Source organism: Diadema antillarum, unplaced genomic scaffold (genome assembly GCF_040938485.1).
Source record: "Diadema antillarum isolate AM-2024a unplaced genomic scaffold, OU_Dant_1.0 seq00000107_RagTag, whole genome shotgun sequence".
Lineage (NCBI taxonomy): Eukaryota > Metazoa > Echinodermata > Echinoidea > Diadematoida > Diadematidae > Diadema > Diadema antillarum.
The window spans coordinates 289,885-305,881 of NW_027271193.1; the positions used below are offsets into that span (position 1 = coordinate 289,885).

General features: G+C 38.4%; 1 protein-coding gene across 1 annotated transcript in view; it reads left to right on the top strand.

Moving 5' to 3' along the window:
• Positions 1-6,592, top strand: part of LOC139726982 (queuosine 5'-phosphate N-glycosylase/hydrolase-like) — a 35,886-nt gene extending 29,294 nt beyond the window's left edge. The window contains exons 7-10 of the mRNA XM_071637966.1: positions 3,326-3,449; positions 4,219-4,333; positions 5,140-5,281; positions 6,428-6,592. Coding sequence (XP_071494067.1) covers positions 3,326-3,449; positions 4,219-4,333; positions 5,140-5,281; positions 6,428-6,592 — 546 coding nt within the window. The remainder of the gene's footprint in view (positions 1-3,325; positions 3,450-4,218; positions 4,334-5,139; positions 5,282-6,427) is intronic.
• Positions 6,593-15,997: the final 9,405 nt, after the last annotated feature.

Here is a 15,997-nt window from a genome sequence, read left to right on the forward strand (position 1 = left end):
TAAAAGGTAGACGGAAAAAAAGTGACATTTTGGCGTTTCATCTAGACTTTCAACTCAGAGCGGAAATATTTCCCGTATCGTTATCATTTTGTCCAGAATATGTTCAAATTAGTCCATAAACATCTGTCAATGTCTAAGGTACATGTTTGTGTGGATAAATTAGCTTAATTTCACAGTTCTATAGGTATAATCTTTGCATTATAAACTGACCATTGACACTTGAACTTTGTCTTAATGACATAAACCTCTCGGGAAAATCATCAAGCAATACATGTATATGTGCTGTTTTATTAAGGATGTCTTGAGCATTTTTCAAAATATTATTATGTACATTATAACTATATATATAAATGTATATATATATATACGTGTATGGTGCAAAATGTTTACCTTTGATCTTTAGCCCACTGCATGGCCTCAAACTTTATTTATTATATGCAGAATCAACCTTTACCTGATAATACTTTCAATGTGTACATTTAGTTTCATAAAAATAAATTCAGAAATTGTACATGTTGATATATATAGAGATGTTGGGAAAATGGTGGACTTGTAGTATAACCTTGACCTAAGATCATTGCCTCTGATAGGCACAGCATATTAGTGCACTCATACAGTGTGCATGTAAGTGACACTGGGCTTGCATTATTGTCACCTTCCCTCCCCAGGTATATAGTATCACGATCATGAGAATGAGTACTAGGGACATGACATAATAATTTAGTGCTTATTTTATTCCTAATGCGAATGAGAAGGAAGAGAATAAGTGTATGAATATGCTTGTACATTACCATCACCAATACATAAAAGGTGTAATCACACACTCGTATGTATAAATAACAATATCAATATGAAGCTATAATTGAGTGTATAGTGTTATTAGATATAGTGTCGATAATAGTGCAAAAAAAAAAGACACTAAATGTTTTGAAAATGACATAGGGAGCAGTGGAATACAATCCCCATGACCATATGGAAGGATCTGAAAGGGTTACTTTCTAGTTTTTCATTAACCAATCCATCATACCTTTAAGATGAAAGCCAGTCTAAAACTTTATCTATATTTCATGAGAATGAAAAAAAAAATCCAGGAGAACACTGCAAAAATGATAAAATCAGATTTTAAAAAAAAGGAAATAATGACATTCTGATATAAAAATTTCGGAAGACACTTCTTGTCCCGTTGCTATGAATGAATGAATGAATGAATGAAGAAAATGAAGGACTACTCAGAGTCAACTTTATTGATCTGTATATCACAGTACATAGAAATTTAGCTTCCAGTTCATCCAACTTGTTACACACAAATAATCATTAAACACACATGCGTGCAGACACACACACACAATCAAACAGCAAGTGACATGCCCGAAAGAAAAAGACAGGAAAGGATTCCCATACGGTGGAAGTCTTTGAAAAAAGAAAGGTCTCTTTAATAAATAATCAAACAATCCTGAAACATTGAAAATAGACAAGACATGTATGTAACAGAAGTGTATTCAAATCAAATCACAGCAGATAATAAACATGAAGCAAAAATGAATATGAGTCCCCAAGAAGCAGAGCTTGTGAGTGGAGCCCATTGTGAATGTACAACATTTTACAGTGTGAAAGGAAACTTGATTTATAGATGAGACATCTGGGATATTGCCCCTGCAGACTGGGAAAAAAACAAACAAATAAAGAAACAAACAAAGAAACAAACATACCCTCTATCATGAAAATCACCTGTTATTTTCTTAATCCGTCATATCTCCAGATGTTCATTATGTGTGCACTTCCTTTATTGCAAATAAATAATGAACCACACATTCAAAATGTGCTTTAAAAACGAAATTAATAAGTGCCTGTAGGCCCGATAGTAAATCAGCGCCCAGCATGCATTCTTTTTTGTTACATCTCATGAATATTCATTTCAGATCTCAGCGAGCCGTCCGGGTTTTTTTCCACACGCATACATTGCGTATTATAGTATGTGCTACGTTTTATCCATATTCGCGCATGCGCTGTGTAAGTCGTACCACAATACGAAATGCGGTAGGACTTTAAAACCCTCGGATAAACTCTTTCACAGGGCTCTCAAAACAGATCATATTGTAAATCGACTTCGCCTGCTGTGATTGTAAGTATCTTATCTAAGAGTAAGGCTACTAATTTCAGTATAAAACCCTGTATTTTGGTCTCTGGTCACGTAAATGCTAAGCCATATCAGGTGCTTCCGTGACAGGATAGGCTTGCTGTGCGACCCCTTTACGGTACGTATTTGTCCGTATGGGGTCGCTGCTGCGGTTAGGGCCCACAGAGCAAAAACAACAACAACAATAACAACAACTACAAATTTATAAGAAACTCAGCACACCAAACTATGACACATTGAGTGAAGGAAACCAAAGGGGATTCAGTTCTGTATATAAAAATTATGATGGGAAGCACAAAAAAGTTGCAGAAAGTTGAATAATGTTTACCTGAATGCTTCTATTGTGTTGTTATCCACAGCACAGCTATCAAAACCAAATTTGAGAATGTTCATGTTTTCAAAAATATCTTTAACAAAATCTAAAGAGTGAACTATTCTGGATTTTTATTTCTAGTTCCTAGTTAGTTTGGAATCTGAGATATTCTGTTAGTTTCTGACAATGCTTAAACTGACCTGAAAATGACAACTGCTAAATGTCTAAATTTGGCTAGAGCCTTCATCTCACCTCTCTGGTGTGACAACAAAATCATCAGCATGACATTTTCTTCCATAATTAATTTACCAAAGCTGTGGAGAAGTTATGAGGTGCCAAACAATTGGCTCATGATGCAATGTATTCCACGCAGTGCAAAATGCATAAAAGTACATCCATGATATTTTTCAGGTCTATATGAATATTACCCTCCAGCACACTTATAAATGTCTAAGATTAAATGTAAAATGTTTGATCTCAAAGTTTTGCTACTAATTAGAATATTACCACTAGATCATGTTTGCACCATAAAGCGATGGTGACCGATCCAGTTTGATTAGCAAAATGGCTCACCTTCCCTGATCAACCAAGTCATGAATATGCATAAAAGTTATACAAAATAATTCTGGCTCCAACATTGTTCTGGTCCATAATAGCTAAATGTAGTAGAATACAAGTACCATCAGTCCATTAAATCAGCTCCTGGCTTTCAGGTATTCAGTAAGTAGTTTAGAAGCAGCTCAGCTCCTTGGTAATATCTTGTCAGTCTTGCTGGGGTTTGAAATTACAGTGAGATACATACTATGTTTCATTCCACCATAGCGGAGAAGAAATAGAGCATACATGTACATCTTTGAAATCATCACATTTTGCAGCACTTCAATGGATCCTTTGTCAACTGCATCGCAGCATGTGAACAGAGCGCTACCAAGCTCCTGAACATTGTTACCACAAACTTCTCTTCATATAGAGATGTTGCTTCCTACAAGGGAAAAGATGGTGAGATACTTTGTTCATACCTCTGACTTTGATGATAGATTTTACTTTCCCCTTCAAAAGAAACACAAATGGTTGTATTGAATGTTTTTGATCCTTAATCAATGCAGGGATTTGCATTCTAAAACGCTTTCAAAATGGGATAGTGAATACCTCTGAACTATTTTGATCAATGCGATTAAATGATCTAATTGATTTTTTTTTTTCCCCATGTGAGTTTGAAGACTGGAATAAACTGAAACTTAAACAGCCTGCACCCTGTCGTCAGCTGTCGTTGAGGATGAGTCCTGAGTATACTTTGACAGGTGTCTGTGGGAAATGTGTGTTGTAGCAAAATCAGTCCGTCCTCAACGGGTTAACACTGGTAGATGCACAACGAGGGCCACTTTTTTTCAATGAATGGAATCAAAATTTCAATTTCAAATGAGAATGTCCAGGCTATGAGTCCTACTCTGGCACTCATGTCCTCAGACAGACACCTTGCCTGTATTGCAAACTGGTATCAAGTGAGAAGTGTCACCTGAATTTGATGGGATTTAACAAACTTGCACTGGATAGCGGTAGCCGGCTGAAATGCTTCCTAAATAAGGGCCATTGTGCACCATTGGTGCCTGTACGATTGCAGTGACTTGAGTAATAAAATGGTAGAGGGCTGTGATCACAAGGATATGGTGTAAAGCACTAGATGGGACTGTTAAGATCAGACATACGAGAACAAAACAAAATGGTGAAGAAAGACTGAAAGGCTGTGACTGTCTATTTTCATCTGCAGTGTCAATCCTGAAGCGGGCTCAGATTCTTGTGGCTGATATCTGGGCCTGCTTTGAGGGTCAGAGCTACGGGTCCTTCACAGACATCGACTGCTTGACCATGTTTGCAGATTACAGGTGAGTTACCTAAAGGGTGTGCCCTCTCAGCTTCTTCACTACATTACAAAGAGTGAGGTGGTGGGTTTGAGTCTATACCTGAACATGTGTTTGCAGCCAGAGAGATCAGCTGAGCAATTTTGAGCAAAGAAAGGGAGGAAGGAGAAGAAGAATAGGAGGAAGTGGAAGAGGAAGAAGAAGGAAAAGAAGAAGAAGGAAAAACAAACAAAGAATTACAAGTAGTAGTGTCTGTTATAGCAGTTTTGTTCAATCTTGTTTGATAAGTGGGCGTAGGATCAATTTCAAGCACTCATAGAGTAGCTACATTTGATCTTGACACCTGTGTTTACCTCTACTCCCCAAGTAGAAGATGGAATACAAATTAAATGTTCTATAGACTTTGCTGAATAATTATCATTCACAACTTGAGGATGAGGTGTAGATTAGAACATAAACTTGCTGTGAATTCCATGCCTTACTATTATGCATATGGCGTGTAGTATAAGGGATTTTGAGTTGCTTTAAGATGTTTCATCACTGAAATGGTATTCTTTTTTGTGGGAAAGCAATTTCTCCTTCCTGTAAAAGAAATATGCATCCTCTACTGCTTCCAAATGATGAACATTTTGCTTTTGTACTCAACCATGCTTTATCTGAGATCTATTTCATGCACAGATGTATTCATAATACCATAGTCAGGAGCATCTATGTTGTATAATGTTTGCAGTTCTATGTATCTATGCAACTGACTTTAGGGGACAGTTTGAAAAAACAGGTAAAATATTGCACCAATTCTACTCTTCTCCCCCTCTCTCTGTACCATGTAGAGTCCCACAAGTGTTGAACTACTTTGGAGTACTGAGCTACTCTGATGCACTGATGAAGAGACTGGCAGATGAGACTAAGCTCTTTACGCCAGGCGAGAGGTTAGAGGTCGAGATCAGGGGATGTTCCATTTGGGCTGTTGAGGTAAGTCTGCAGGCTTGACAGGCCAATTAACTTACATTAGATACATTCATATGCCAATCGACTCCTATGTTCACCCTCTGGAAAAAAATGAAAAGAAGTAGGACATCATTTATATCCATCTTAACCTGTTGAGGATGAGTCCCAAGTATACTCGGGCAGGTGTCTATGGGAAAGGCATGTTGCAGCAAAATCAGCTTATCCTCAATGGGTTAACTTCTATTACAGAAGTCATTGAACTATGATACCTCTTTCAAGATCTTTGACTGTTGGCTGAAAACATTAATAGCGAAAGTCTTTAAAAGCACAACTCCCTGTACCTATTGGGTAAGTTTGATTTGTTTTGCCTGATTTTATTGTTAGTATGTGTAACATTTTCCCTAAACCAGAATAAATGTCAGGCAATGTTCAGTACTGCATGACCTTGAACTTTATTCTGTTTCATTTAAAAAAACATATCATTTGTGCCATAACAAACTAAGGACAGGGAATGAGTACATGAACATGCACATACACAGCATATAATAACTATGAATGAAACATGGAAAATACAAAAGACCAGAGTCTTGTCGGGGTTGTTCACAACAAAAAGAATAAGAGGAAACAATATTGCTTTACGATCAAAACATGAGACAGAAAAAAATGTTACAAATTCAGACACAAACAAAAAAAACATTTTCAGTACAATATTAAGTAATGGAGATTAGTCATATATACCCATAGAAATAAAAAACCACAAAATTATTAATAATCGTGTACTGTAAAACGAGGAATTTTCGCGTGCATTTTAATTTCGCGAATTTCGCGAGCGCCAAAATTTGCGAAATTAAAATGCACGCAAAAGCTTTTGTCTACACTACATACATTGAATGCCAGAAGCAGTTCGCGAAAATTTCATGCCACGAAAAAGGCTGTCGGCTCCAATTCGCGAAAATTTCATGCCGCGAATATATCATGTTTTACAGTATTTCATATTGAGGAGCCAAAATTAGCAAAAGTAAAATGCATGTGAGAGTGTTTGTCTACACAATGCGTTGAATGTGAGTGGCGATTTGTGAAAGTAAAATGCAGCAAATATTTCTGGTTTTACTGTACAGTTTGTTTTTTTTTTTGGTTTTTTTTATCTCCTGTGTGCTTCCTCTCCTGCAGTTGATTCAGAAAGGGATCAAACAGCTGCTACAGGAAAATGGGAGGAAGAAAGAGATGATGCTGAATTCTGTCATCATAGATTTCTATTTGTGGGACTACTGCAAGGACCACTGGGCCGACATGAAGCACATACCTATACACAGGATCAGATCAATATTTTACTGAAGACCATCTGCCAGGTGAAACAAGGTGGACTTTTTTTTTTCCGAGCTGATTATGAGAGGATTCATGGTTGCACAAGTCACAAAGTGATGAAAATTTCAAAACATAAAGTTTGGCAGTGGTAAAAAGTTACATTGCTTGTACACTTTGATGTTTCAGAAATGAATGCATTAAAACTGAAGATTTCCATAAATGCTGTTAGCTTGATGAGTAAAGTGGATTAAGATGTTCAGGTCACTGGATAGGTCGACATGGTCAGCTGAATAAGCAGTGATTTGATTTACATATGTACCTCAAAGAGATATTCTTTTAACAAATGTTCAAATGTGTAATGTCCAGGTTGTAGTAGCAGATAAGTCAACAGGGTCAGCTGAATGCGCAGTGATTTAAACTGCATTTGTACCTTAAAGAGATGTTCTTTTAACAAGTATTCAAATGTGCTTTGTCCAGGTTAGCTGATAAGTCAACAGGGTCAGCTGAATGCAATGTGATTTAAACTGCATTTGTACCTCAAAGAAACATTCTTTTAACAATTATTCAAATGTGCTATGTCCAGGTTAGCTGATAAGTCAACAGAGTCAGCTGAATACAATGTGATTTAAACTGCATTTGTACCTCAAAGAAACATTCTTTTAACAATTATTCAAATATGCTATGTCCAGGTTAGCTGATAAGTCAACAGGGTCAGCTGAATACAATGTGATTTAAACTGCATTTTGTACCTCAGAGAGACATTCTTTAAACAATAACTGTTTAAATGTGTAATATCCAGGTTAGCAGGTAAGTCAACAAGGTCAGCTGAATACTGTATACCATGGGCGTAAATCCCGGGGGGGATGGGGGGGATATATCCCCCCCCCCTGAAATGGAGGAGGGGGGGATGGCCTGTACAATCATCCCCCCCTGAAATTTGAGAAAAAAATGGAGGAAGCAGAAATGTGATTGTATCATTTTTGTCATATTGCATGACGTTCGTACGCCCGCCTTCAGACAGGTAACAGAGCTGAACAGTATTCTATCTTGTAGGATAATGTATACATAATTTTCTCAAGCGCTCGCTCGCTTTGCTCGCTCGCGAAGAAAGTAATATCGACATAAGGTATGGTCCAGACGTTGACAACGTCAAATAGCATAGGCTTACATGCATGCTATGAAGCGAGCAACTCTGGACCATCTGCAAATTATGTACGAAAACAAACAAACAAACAAACAGTAACAAAAACTATACGGCCATAATTGAACCCCCCCCCCCTTCCATTTCCTGCATCATTCCTGAAACGATGACTCTGATACATCTATGGGCATAAATACAGGGATGATCAGGGGCGTCGAATCTAAATCTCGGGGGGGGGGGGGGGGGGGGGGCGGCAAAGGGGCATTTGCCCCGCCCCTACGGAAATGTTGGGGGCAGACAAATCATTTGTCCTCCAAGCAATTCCCGAGATGAGGACAAATCTCGAACTTTCTTTATGGAAAATTGGACAAGTACCGCCAGAATTATGCACCGGATCGCTGAATTGCAATTATGAATATGCAAAAGATCCGCTACTGGGTCCCTTTCGATAGACTTTGTTCACTTTTGAGATTGACGTTTTATTTTCTTATATTCATCAAAGAGTGTGCAGCGGATCTTTCACTTAAAAAGCTCCCTCATAATGCAGAGGCGTCGATGGAGGGGGAGGGGGATGATTCCCCCATAAAAGTATTGGGGACAAACAGATCATTTTGCTCCTCCTCGTAACTCCCAAGATGTGGAAATGTTCTTACTTTTTTGATAGAAAACTGTCTAAATATTTCACCCAAAGAGGGCTGAATTTCAATTCTGAAAATACAAAATCTCCCTCGCGTAAGAGGGGGATAGGCCTAACCCCTCCCATACCCTCCCCGTTCAGTCATTTTTACTTAATACACTTTAGATCGACAGATTTTAAAATGTTTCATCTAAAGTGTGCACCAGGTCTGTAACTTCAGTTTAAAGAAATGCAAATGTTCCTTGGATGGGAGGAGATATCTAGATACTTTCAATTAACGGAGGGCTCCCCCCCCCCTAAAAAAATAGTATACACTTCTGGGATTGAAAATTCCCCAGATTACATCATAAATGTGTTTACGAGATATTTTGTTGCTGCCAGTAATTGCCAGCAGTTGCGCCCGATGCGCCCCCACCCCCCTTAATTTCCTAAGCGAAAAAAGTACAGCTACGAAGGGCAGTTTTTGGACTGTAAAATATCAAATTTTCAAGCTCGCTCGCTTCTCTTGCTCACATTTAATCGTTATGTCATTCTCCTGATGTTGCTGTCAGCAATTGCCAGCAGTTGCGCCTGGTGCGCCCCCACCCCCTTAATTTCCTAAGCGAAAAAAGTACAGCTACAAACAGCCGTTTTTGGACTGTACAATGTCAAAATTTTCAAGCTCGCTTGCTTCGCTCGCTCGCATTTAATCGTCATGCCATTCTCCTGATGTTGCTGGTGGGTAATTGCCAGCCGTTGCGCCCGGTGCGCCCCCCTACCCTAATTTTCAAAGCGAAAAAATATAGCTGCAAGCGGCCGTTTTTGGACTGTAGCAATATCAAAATTTTCAAGCTCGCTTGCTTCGCTCGTTCGCATTTAATCGTCATGCCATTCTCCTGATGTTGTTGCCGGGTAATTGCCAGCAGTTGCCGTTTTGGGACTGTATAATATCAAAATTTTCAAGCTCACTTGCTTCGCTCGCTCACATTTAATCGTCATGGCATTCTCCTGATGTTGTTGCCGTGTAATTGCCAGCAGTTGCGCCCGGTGCGAACCCCCCCCCCCCCCTTAATTTTCAAAGCGAAAAAAAAAAAAAAGCTACTAATGGCAGTTTTTGGACTGTATAATATCAAAATTTTCAAGCTCGCTTGCTTCGCTCGCTCGCATTTCATCATTATGTCATTCTCCTGATGTTGCTGACAGTAATTGCCAGCAGTTGCGCCCGGTGCGTCCCCCTTAATTTCCTAAGCGAAAAAATATAGCTACAAACGGCCGTTCTTGGACTGTACAATGTCAAAATTCATGATCGCGTTCATGATCTTCAGTGTAAGAATTAATACAAGAAGTTTCTCTAAATGATACTATTTTATAAGCAAAATTGTTCAATAATAATCTACATAAAATGTACTGCTACCTTAAACATGTTGGACTGTTTCAAGTCGATAAAACACGCAAAAAAATGCATCAAATTGCACCATTTACAACATCAATATGCAAAAAGTTCTCACTTCCCCCTCCCACACCCTCCCCCTCGCTCGCATCGCTCCCTCGCATCTAACCGCTCCCCCTAAGATCAAATCCTGACTACGCCGGTGATAGGCCCCACTATTTAGTAGGTCTTCACAGTGATGTCGCACAGGCGGAGCAAGAGCTGAATACCACGATGTAGTCATTCAATTATCTATGAATATTTTTTCTTACTCTTTTATAGGAAAAAAAATCCCAAATTTCACTCAAAGTGTGCACCAGATGGCTGAATTTCAGGTCTGAAAATGCCAAATTTTCCTTGTGTGGAAGGGGGATACCCCCTCCCATACCCTCCCCCCCCCCCCCCCGCTAGGCCGCTCCGCTCCCTCGCACAGATATTCAAACTCAAAGTCCCTCCCCTACCCCCCCCCCATCATTAAAACGGAACGATGCCTCTGGGATGATTGCTTTACTGACTTAAATCAAGAAAATTGGAGAATACAATTAATAGCTACAGGAAAATATCTACTACGTTATTACATACCAAAAAAAATGGATATCCATATTAGCATTTTATTGAATTTATTTGGGCATTATTCAGGGCTGCGCTACGTTTTTGAAAGGGGGGGGGGGGGGGTGTCTAAATCGCCTGTCAGTCAAGAAGAAAGAACATCAAAAGACAAGAGAAACAACAAAAAAGTCTTCATACTTTTAAGGTCTGATTTTCTGCCGAAAGTTGGCAGACAAGCAAAGAACGAACAAACAATCAAACAAATAAAAACAAGAACAAAAATTCTTCATATTTTTGCTGCCACTTCCCTCCCACTTTGCATGGAAAAGAGTGGGACATTTGATCCCTGTAAAGCGTGTGTGTGTGTGGGGGGGGGGCAAGCTTCTCCCCCCCCCCCCCCAAGTGCTGCGCCGGTCCGGTTATGGGCTTGTAATCGTTGTGATGGTGGCTATCGCCGATCATCCCCCCCACTCCTCAGTACGGATTTACGCCATTGCTGTATACGCCATATATTTCGCGAGTCTAAATTTTCGCGAATCAGGAATTCCCGACGAATTCGCGAGTGGTTAAATTGGTGATCGTGAAGTCCTGTACTGAACGGTGAAGGGTACACTCGTACGTCACATTCACATCGGGATCAGAGTCAATATTTTTGCGTGTCTTTAATTTCGCGAATAGCACCTGACTCGCGAAATTCGCAAAAATAAAAACCTCGTGAAATATTCGGCGTATACAGTATGCATTTATGTAAATTGCATTTGTACTGTACCTCAAAGAGACATTCTCTTAACAATTGCTCAAATGTTTAATGTCCAGGTTAGCAGATAAGTCAACAGGGTCAGCTGAATCCACATTTATTTAAATTGCATTTGTATCTCAAAAAGACATTCTTTTGATGACTGTTCAAATGTGTAATGTATCCAGTTTGTCCAAGTAGGTGACATCCTAATTATCCATTACATCTGAACAAACAAGATCATACACTCATGTGCCCCAAGGAACATCATTATTTGCCCCTCTGTCAAAAAAACAAACAAACAAATGAACAAACAAAAAAATAAGCAACATTGAGTTCACCTTATGCAGAAGTCATTGTATCCATAAATAAAGTTGTATTCCTCTCCTTAGTCCCAAATGATCATCTCCGACATATTTGAATTTGAGTACATGCGCAATTCTTTTTCTATATCTTTTTGTGTGTTGTCAAAATGCGGCAGCACGCATCGTTACACTATCCAAGAAGCACACTCACATCACCCCTATTTTGAGATTACTTCATTGGTTACAAGTCAAAGATCGCATTATTTTTAAGATTTTACTTCTCACTTTCCATTGCATTCTGGGCGCTGCTCCTCAGTATAACATTGACTTACTCCATAATTACATCCCTGCTAGATCTCTACGCTCATCCAACTCCGGTTCTCTTATAATTCCAAGATTCACTACAATATGGAGCACACGTGCCTTTGGCCATGCTGCTCCCACCCTATGGAATAACTTACCTTCAGCCATAAAAAATTGTTCTTCATCAGACTCCTGTAAAAGCGGTCTAAAAACTCACCTGTTTGAGGCCTCCATTTGATTACTCAGTACATGTATTGTATTTTGATATTTGTATGTTCTTTATCAATATCTACTTCACTTTCTCTTCCTTCCGCGCCTAGAGCACTCTGCAGAGTGGATTTGGCGCTATATAAATCATATTATACAAATAATACACAGGTGAGAGTGCGTTAGTGGAGATGTAGCGCACTCGAGGGTATTTACAATTGTGAAACATGCACTACATTGCAAATACCCGAGAGTGAGCTGCATCTCCACTACTAACGTCACAAACTCAAACCTGTGTATTATTTGATTTATAAAATGGGTCGAAAACTAACAGCATTTTTCATGTACCTTTGTGGGTCAACACTAGTCAGCTACATGTAGCACTCGCTCAATAGTCAAGATGTCCGAAGATGTTCGTCCCAAACATTTACGCACGTCGCACTCGGAAATCCCGCACATATAAGTACTACTGTAAGAGTATACGTACGTCACATGTTATGCACAAGAAAAGAAAGGCCGGCTGGCAGCCCGAACTAGAAGTTGTTTACATGATTGACAGCGCGTATAGTAGCGCGTGACGCACTTGTAACAACTGATTGAGTGTGCACTGCTAGTGTAAATATTTAACGCTTTTTTGCACGGCGGGCCGGCCTGTGCATGTTAGTAAGAAATTAATGCACGCACACGTGACTCATTTCAGCGCTTCCAATTGGCTACATTCTTGAACCCATTTTATAACAATTATTATTATTATTATTATTGTGCGATCGTGTTTTCAAGACAACGTGCCGCTATGATTTACTGTGCCTGCATTGTGACTTGTACAGTACATGTATAAACTCCAAAAACAGTGTATGTGCAATATTCTGGTATGTGTGACTGGAGTTGATAACAACTGAATGCTGCAAAGTTTTCATTCATCACAGTGGAATATCTTATCAAGCTTATGGTTTAATTTTTGATAGATTTTTTTTTTAAATTGAATGTTCAAAGTTGATAGAGATATAATTCCAGTTCATTGTTTAGAATCCATGTTTAAGTCACTTTGGTTGCACTGTTGAATAATCATTAATTTAAGTTTTTTATCTTATGTTTGTGTGCTGCTTCATTTGATATGTTGGTCAATCACGAGGCTGTTTCATACCATTTTGTGGACTGTTTGGTGCAATGGTTTCTATGCTGCACAAAGAACCAACAGTTTATACATGTATTCCCTCAGGAACATTCCTTGCTAATCTACTCCATATATCATATTGGTGAATGGGAGAGGAGGTCATGAATTTGCCACAGCATTGCATTTTAATGACATTTTTGCCGTAAAACAACATCAAATTATGTGAAGCATATCTATTTTCATTGTCTTAAATTTTGCTTTCAGAAAGGGATTGAATCCAACATCTATGTGACATTCTGCATTGTACACATAGAATGTGCTGTTAAAGTGGATATTTTCGTGTGAGTTAATTCAACTATGTATGACATGAACTATATGTATGTTAACTAATGATTGCCAATTGTTTTCCCATCTGAAGCATCAAATCTTATGTAAATGTGATTTTACAATGATAAAGCAGTAATAGAGTACATTTAAATGTGGAGCTTTATACAAAAGCCTCCAATTGAGGTACAAAAGATACATAGGTCAGTCAACCTCGCCTAAGTTGACCTCGTACAAGTCGAAAACTTGGCCAAGTTGAAGCTCCAGAAAAGTCCCAATTTTCTCTTATTTCTTTAGAATAATCTTTCGCAAGTCTAAGTTTTACAAATCGAATTTCGCCTATATAGGAGATAATTTCTAGTCCAGATTTGTGTAAATACAGTCAACCTCGCCTAAGTCGACCTTGCACAAGTCGAAAACTTGGCCAAGTCGAAGCTCCAGAAAGTCCCAATTTTCTCTTATTTCTTTAGAATAATCTTTCACAAGTCAAAGTTTTACAAGTCGAATTTCGCCTATATGGGAGATAATTTCTAGTCCAGATTTGTGTAAATACAGTCAACCTCGCCTAAGTCGACCTCGCACAAGTCGAAAACTTGGCCAAGTCGAAGCTCCAGAAAGTCCCAATTTTTCTCTTATTTCTTTAGAATAATCTTTCGCAAGTCTAAGTTTTACAAATCAAATTTCGCCTATATGGGAGATAATTTCTAGTCCAGATTTGTGTAAATACAGTCAACCTCGCCTAAGTCGACCTCGCACAAGTCGAAAACTTTGCCAAGTCGAAGCTCCAGAAAGTCCCAATTTTCTCTTATTTCTTTAGAATAATCTTTCGCAAGTCTAAGTTTTACAAATCGAATTTCGCCTATATGGTAGATAATTTCTAGTCCAGATTTGTGTAAATACAGTCAACCTCGCACAAGTCGAAAACTTGGCCAAGTCGAAGCTCCAGAAAGTCCCAATTTTCTCTTATTTCTTTAGAATAATCTTTCACAAGTCAAAGTTTTACAAGTCGAATTTCGCCTATATGGGAGATAATTTCTAGTCCAGATTTGTGTAAATACATGTAGATACAACATAGACTAAGATTTACGTAACCTTTAAAGTACGATAATTTGTTATGATACAGTACAATGAAGATGTGGATAAATTGGAATGTATAGAGAATTTGATTTTGGATAGAACATGTTGTAAAAAAAAAAATCTTTAAGTTAATTTGACTAACAATTGGGAGCCGATGGAAAGAATTCAGAGTAAGAGTGTGGGTAATGTGTTCATATTTCTTGGATTTGGTAACAAGTCAGGCTGTTGTGTTGTGTTTTTTTGGTTTTTTTTTACATGCTGGAAGAAAACGTGTAGAGTTAGACAAGTCAGAATATGGACTAAATCTTACCACGACGTTATAAAAACATGAACTAGTAGCTCAGTAGATTGCCGTGTGTATTTCAATGATTTTAAGAAATGCCAAAAGCAGCTGCCTTACAGGTATTCTTGATTTTTGTTTGTATGTTCAGCTTTTTGTCAATTCAGATTATTATGTACCAAATTTGATAATACCTGTTCATTTTGCTCCTGCCACTGTTATCATTTTGAAGCAAAGAATTATCCAGTTGTATTTTTCCCGATTATTAATCAGTATGCTCCCTTATAATAATCTTTGTCGCACTTGTTCATATGTCTGAATAGTTATGAATGCATTATGGGTGCTCTTCTAATTGTCATTACGTAATTCTGTTACAAAATGAGATGTGATCTGTTATTTTGACAAACAAGGCAAGAAGAAATTACTTATAATAATCTCAACCAAGTTTGGCTCAGAGGCTTTTTGTGGGTGGTGAGATGGTGTGATTTTTTTAGAGGTTGTTTCTATACGTTTTGTTTTCTTATCAGATGGCATGTATGTATGTGTGTGTGTGTTTATATGTGATTATATGCATAATTATGAAGAGAGAGACAGACAAACAAACAGACAGAGCAAATTATGGTTGGGGGTTGAATCAACAGCAACTTGAGAAATCGGTATAGCTCCCTCTACCGCAAAGTTTATATGGCCCATATTTTGATTTCTACAATTGTAGCTATTCATCATTTTGATAAAGTCTCGTTTACAGTGTCATCAGTAGATTTTCATTATATCTTCATACACTACTTTAGGTGGTGTACTCTGAACACTGCTAATATTGTTATGAGTAGGTAGTATGCAAGCACGGGGAATTGTTGTTGGGGAATTTTCCGTTGAGATTGGCGTGTCTTTGAGAATTGAGCAGAGAAAAGTTGACGAGTCGGTCTGGTATGAAAATCGCGCAAACAGGGAGGTATTAAAGAGTTCTCTTCCCATCTCCCTGCTGCAACCTATGACACCATTTCCCCAATCCCCTCCTTCCTCCTCCCCGCCACCACCATTTTGCAAGTTCATTGTAGCGTGTATTACACAATGTCACAATAAACCCTCGTGGTGCTTTATGAATGACAATGATAGAGTGCCAATGACCGGACTATTTCCGGAGGAAAAAAAAAATATGGACAAGCATTTATTACTTTTCAGAATAATCATTACAACGACGTGAAAAAGATATACTGGCAAATCTTCAGCCCATAATCAGTTAAGGATTATCAGAGAAGATTGAAAAGAAGGAAGAGTAGAATCAAAGATGGGTGTACAAGAGGACGAGAAGCAATAGATCAAAAGAAAGTGGCTTTTATTTTATAAACGGATT